This window comes from Vigna radiata, chromosome 7, assembly GCF_000741045.1.
Source record: "Vigna radiata var. radiata cultivar VC1973A chromosome 7, Vradiata_ver6, whole genome shotgun sequence".
In the NCBI taxonomy this organism is placed as follows: Eukaryota; Viridiplantae; Streptophyta; class Magnoliopsida; order Fabales; family Fabaceae; genus Vigna; species Vigna radiata.
Window position 1 is genome coordinate 8,023,138 of NC_028357.1, and position 6,188 is coordinate 8,029,325.

The following is a 6,188-nucleotide window of genomic DNA, read 5'->3' on the forward strand; positions in this document are numbered from 1 at the left end:
AAACTTAAACAAACCCATTATATAATAATAAAAATCCAAGTAAACAAATGACTAAACAAAACTAAAGAAACCCATTTTCATTTCCCCTACCCAATTGCTCAGTTGTCTTTGTTACTTGATGACACAAACATGACTCTAATAAAATTTACAATGCAGATACGGAGGGAACCATTTCTAGATTTCATTGACTCTGCTCATGCCAGCTTTCCCCTGTTTTCCTCTGCTATGTCTCCCATAACCTGTACTTGTTCCTCTCTCTCTCTCTCTCTCTCTGCTTTTGAAAACTGCGTCTATTTTGGACTTTTGATAGGGGATTAGAATTATGAGGATTTGGGCCAATTGGTCAATGTTTTCAGAAATTCCAAAAATTTTGGAAACTCTCGAGGATCTCCTCTGCTTTAAGGATACTAGTTTAGTTTGTGGCTTTTGTTCTCCCAGCTCAGAAGATCCACACCTTTGTTAATAACAGCGTAATCCACTGTGGTCACCAGGCATGCATGCTAACTCCCAAAGTATAAAAAGGTTCAAAAGGGTCATTCATTCTGTCCTGGTGTGCTGACTACTACTGCATACATATTTTACAAACCAAGTAATATGTAGTATACTAGAGTAATTGGTAGAGCTATCAGCATCCCAAATATAACCCTGCAATTAAGTTTCCAAATTTCACGAAAAAATGTTAACTTCTTTCTTAAGAAAAATAACAAAAATCCAAATAAAATGAGAAACTTCAGTTACTTACCCTGTGCTAAGAATGGCTGGATGAACGTTGTATTCCTTCGCAAACACAAATGGAACAATCCCTTGCGGAAGTGCAGCCTACGAACAATAATTGCATATTCAGCTAGTTAGCTTTCCAGGGCCTTTTCTTCAAATCATGCTTAATATGATAGCTAAAATTGAACTAGAAAAATCCATTAAAATTTCATATAATATGTAAGATGATATAAAACATGTTTTCATTAAAATACATTTTACTAGTAACTAAATTTAGTAAAAGTTATAATTAGTCAAGTGGAAAGAGTCTATTTAACGATTTGTTATTGGGTTCTTCTCTCCTAGAATGTACAGTGCCAAAGGGTCCTAACTATTGAAAATTTATCACATTCAAAGATATCAAAGTAATTTGCACACGCAAGTAAGATTAACAGTGTGATATCAATCAAATAGGATTATAGGTCAAGCTTAATAATTACCTGAACAATAGCTATACGTAAGAGAGTGCCACGTAGGCCAACAGCGATGGAAGCTGCAGCCATGACGGCGGGACCTGTGAGGAATCGAACAGCCATGGCAAATGTTGCAACTGAGTTCCCACACGCAATTATATTGGGTTGAAGAGCCATGAAGAGACCTAGAAGCGGAAAAACCGCAATAGGTTAGTCCTCAATAATTTTCTTGGGAGAAAGGGTAAAAAGGTGAAAATGAAAAGAGAAGAGCAAAAATTTACAGTCACGGCATGATGGGAAAATGCTTTTAAGTTTTGTGAATGAAAAGATATTTTTAGTACCGCTTGATTCGTCTAAATCAACTACCTTTGCCTAATCCGGGTCCAAAAATGGTACAGGTCCCCACCACCGCCCTGGACCGCATAGAGACGTTGTTCAAGACCAGACCCCACATGTCGGGGACATTGAACTATCACTATGCAATCCCCATATTATCGTCTAGTGAACAACATCATCTGCTTGTGTTATGTGGTAACAAACTTCATTTCAATGGACGCCCTTTACTTTGTCTATGCTTATTACTTGCTCTACCCCAAATCCATACTTTTTACACTCACCTTACCATCGCATTCAATCAACATTCTCATTTCATATTTCCACACACAATTATTTTTAGTAGCATTGTTGAAACTCCAAGAAATGAACCAACAAAGTTATTTAGATACAATCACATGAACATCGTCAGTTACTCTCATCAATGTACGTTTAAACATCGGAAAAGGGAGCCATCATGAATAACCATGTTTTCGCCAAAGAGGAAAGGAATTGCAAATATAGGGGAATGAAATTATTGGAAGAGCAAGAATTTGGACAAATTATCACGGCCACTCACCCAAGCTGAACATAGCCATTCCAAGACCAGCATCAGACAGTATGGAGATTGATTTCTCTATTATTTTGGGCATGTGCACATGCCACCTGCAATTAATTAATTAGTAATCATATATCACAGCTACGTCAACACAAAATAACCATCCTACAGTAATTGTAATAGCTAAACCCTAAAAGTCAAAACCATGACAAAAATCATCATCGTTGTTCCAGATTGACTTTGAAATTTACTTACCTAAACGCCACCAGAGACCAGACCACACCAATGAGGCTAGAGTAAGTGTTGGGGTTGCGGATAAGCTTCCGCCACACCATAATCAGTATGAGACGAGTCATCACACTCGCCGGAGGCATGTGTTTCCCCGCCACGGCTACGCCCGATTTCGGGTGTAGCTCCGCCGTTGAACTGGAACCCAGCTTGTTGGACCCGGCGGCGCCCGCTTTCTCTGCTTCTTCCTCCGCCTGTTCACCTTCTTTCCCTGGAAACTTCAAATCTTCACCCCTAAATTCTCCTTCTGCTGCAGCTTCATTTCCAACCCGGAATCACCCAAAATTAAATCAGTTCCTCAAAACAAAGCCTAAATTAAGTTCCAAAAGTACCAAGTTCTCTTGTTCAACCAAAATTTAATCTTTGATTGAAGACTTCAACTTCATTAGAAAATTGAATCGAAACTAGTTTTAAACCGAAGTGAATTTAAGTCGAGGAGACAGAAAAAAGATAAAAGAATCTAATGGTACTACCTTTGTTAGCTTCTCCATTTTGAGGGTGTTCGTCCGCTACTAACATCCTAATCTCCTTGGCACCTTGATCGGAGCGGCCCGATTGGTCGGAAGCTCCGAAATCGGCTCCACTGAATACATGGAGGCCACCGGCTTCAGAAACCGGTGAGGCACTGGAGCTCCACACGAACATATGGAGCTCCTTAGCGTCGTGGCTGGCTTTGTTACTGCTATTGGGCGGTTGAGCAACTTGAGGAGCTTGAGCTTGAGCCTGCGGCTGAGACTGAGGCTGTGGCTGCGTCTGCGAATTCTTGCTCACACTCTTCGTTAACCCAGAAGAGAATTCCGGGTTGGGAGCAGGGTAGGCGGCGGGCACGGTCTGCACGGCGGGGTAGAAGCCGAACCTTGGGGAGCTGATAGCCTGCGGTGCGGGTGCAGAGTTCTCTTCGAAATTGGAGGGCCTCGGCGTGACTCCGCGTGACGTGGACTGCACGGAGTACAAATCCGCAGCGCCGAAGTTAGAATGCCTAGGTGCGTAACCCATCATGGAGTAGAAATCCGCGTGGTTGAAGTTAGAGCCACGTGGCGTGGGGTTACGGGAGGAGCTGAGGCTGTAAATCTCGGCACCGGTGAGGTTAGACGGGCGAGGTGTCATCATGAAGGACCTTCTAGAAGCATTGGACTTCCTAACGGTGACGTGGAGCTTCCCATCGTCGCCGACTTCAGCATCGGTTTCGAGGAAATCCCTCCCGTCGAGGGAAACGACGTCGGAGTCGACCTTGAAGGAAACTATGGAAGCAGCGGTTTCGGGGAACTGTTCCATGATCAAGAGCTTGGCGCCGCGGTACTCGAAGAGGAAGAGGAGGAGGGTGTACCAGATGATGCACTGGAGCACCACCACCTGGACCATGAGGCTGCCGGCATATTCGTCGTACATGGCGATAAGGAGCGGGATACCCATGACGAGCGTGTTGGGCAATGTAGAGAGGGAGAAAATGGTAATCATCCACTCCAAGCTGCCGTTGGCGGTGAAGTTGGTCCAGATTGCCAACGCAAAGAGCATGATGATTTTCTGGAGCGTGTCGGCAGCGATGAAGCGGAAGTTCATGGCGTAAGGGTTGTTGCTGGAGATGAAGTGGAAGGAAAGAAGGGGAACCGCGAAGATCGCGACGAAGCGGTTTATGCCGGAGCATTGGTCCGGCGAGAATATCTTCCACCACCGTACCGAACCGTACGCTAAGATCATGGCAACATAGAGCGGAATGACCGCCGTCAAGACGGTGTACAAATCGCTCCAGCTTATCATTGTAGCTTTGATTGAATAAAATGGTGCGGCGGTGTGCTAGTGATGGGATGGCATAAGCGAGAAAAAAAAGGGTAAAGTGGGAAGAAAGTGAGAAAATAGAAAACCGTTAGATAACTAACTGGAGTGATAGGGGATATATGTCTGAGTGGAAGCGAAGGTTTATGCCTGCTACACCTGCTGTTCTCTGAATTTCATCAACTCCTGTGAAGGAAAGAGAGAGAAGGATTTAGTTTAGTTTAGCTTAGCCGCTATAAATATATCTCTCTCTCTCTATATATATATATATATATATAGACCTATGAGGGAATAGACTCATATATAGAAGGAGAAGAGGTGGATATATATGTATATAACTATGTATTTATATATATGTATATATACACTGAGGGAAGGGAGTGAAAAAAAGTATAATTAAATGATGATTATAATAAATAGAGGATTTGTTTTATAGTTTTTATTAGAGTGTGATTGAAAAAGGGAATGAGGTGTGTTTAGGGGGATTGGGGGACCACAAGGAAACAGTGTGAGGTTAGGTTAGGAAGTGACCGCCTGCTATGGTTAAGTTACCAAAGGCTGGTTAAGATAGCAAAGGTAAAGTTGCAATGGACCATGCGGTGGGGAACAATGCCTATTAATTTGGTTGACGTGGAACACCTTTACTTTTTCCCTTTTCCGTTTTTCCCTTTTCATTTACTCAATCTCAAATACTCCCTTTTCATTCCCACTAATAATTGCATTTTTTTTACCTTCTCTTTTAATTTCAAAGCCAAAATTTAATCACTTGATAAAATTTATATTCTATCCATACAAGTTCTTTCACATCTGCATATTTAACAAAATCAAATCTTTACTTTTTTGGGAGGTGAAAATTTCCTTTTATCCCAATAAAGTATTGTAGTTGTCCGATGCGTGAATAAAGACACTCTCATCAAAATAGATTGTAAGAATTCATTTTATAGATTTCCTTACAGATATGGTGTCATCAACTTACCCTTTTTTGTCCAAAATCCATTCAACATTCTTATTCATTTTTCCAGATGATTTTTTAGGGCATACATACATTTATCAAATTCCCCTATTGTATTATCATCCCGTCCTTCAAATCTCTCGTGCTTTCATAAAAACTTCCTCATTTCATGCAATTTCCTACAACATAAATTCATAGGCTTTCAATCCCATTTAGCTTTGCAATTAGGTTAACATTATTTCCGATATTAATCTATACCACGACTTTAGTAAAGCTTTAGGTAACTAATTCATTCATCAATCTTTCCATATATATTTACTTTTGTAATCAAAATCTAACTAAATTCTCGTTTTTTGGAACTGAAACAATTTATCAATTCTTATTTTTCTTTTAGTAACGGTAGAGTGAGATATATTTATATTCATCTTAAATGTATTAGAAACTCATAAAGTTGTCATTATACATGATATGTCATTTAGTAATTTTCTTTTTCAACTTAAATTATATATATAACTATATATAAAGTAACTTGTTAAAATAGTTTCATTTGATTTTATTTCGCTTTATCGTATAAGGCGTGCTTTTTATGACATTTTGATAAGAAATTTGTAATTACTTTTAAGCGTATATCTTATAAACCTTTTAAATTATTGGAAACATAGCATGTTGAAGAATAATATTAAAGAATAACAGAACATATAAATGTCATAAAGACCTATAAATATATATATATATATATAGGCTTATAGATTAATTATGGTTATATTAGACAACTTGTCATTTAATATCTATATCACATTTAACTATTTATAATTATTATAAAAAGTTAATAATTTATTATTATTATTTTTAATCTAAAATATCTGTATCTAGTTAATGTCTTCAATTCTTGAAGTCATAAATATCTTAAGTATGTCATTAATGTCAAAGAGTGACACTAAAGTTTTTTCTACATTACATAACCTACAATACTAAGTTCAATTAATCGATCTATTTAATGGTGTCTTTAAATATAATATAAAAAACTTTAGTAAGTAATTAAGTTACTTGATCTAGTTATAAATTTCATTATTTAAACAAGTTCAATAAGTTTAAGTATTTATTGAACCATCGCTTATAGTTTTAAAATTTTTTA

General features: G+C 38.5%; 1 protein-coding gene across 2 annotated transcripts; it reads right to left on the reverse strand.

The window, feature by feature from the left end:
- LOC106768382 (auxin efflux carrier component 4-like) lies at positions 1-4,407 on the reverse strand. Of its 2 annotated transcripts, none has more exons than XM_014653515.2 (6): positions 2,802-4,407; positions 2,296-2,578; positions 2,062-2,147; positions 1,197-1,354; positions 743-819; positions 1-645 (listed from the first exon to the last, which is right to left on the reverse strand). In XM_014653515.2, exons 1-6 carry the CDS (start codon positions 4,084-4,086, stop codon positions 579-581), a joined length of 1,956 nt encoding a protein of 651 aa, XP_014509001.1. In that variant the 5' UTR covers positions 4,087-4,407; the 3' UTR covers positions 1-578. The 2 variants fall into 2 exon arrangements, with proteins under 2 accessions (XP_014509001.1, XP_014509000.1); XM_014653514.2 differs by having other exon boundaries at positions 2,296-2,584; positions 2,802-4,404.
- Positions 4,408-6,188: the final 1,781 nt, after the last annotated feature.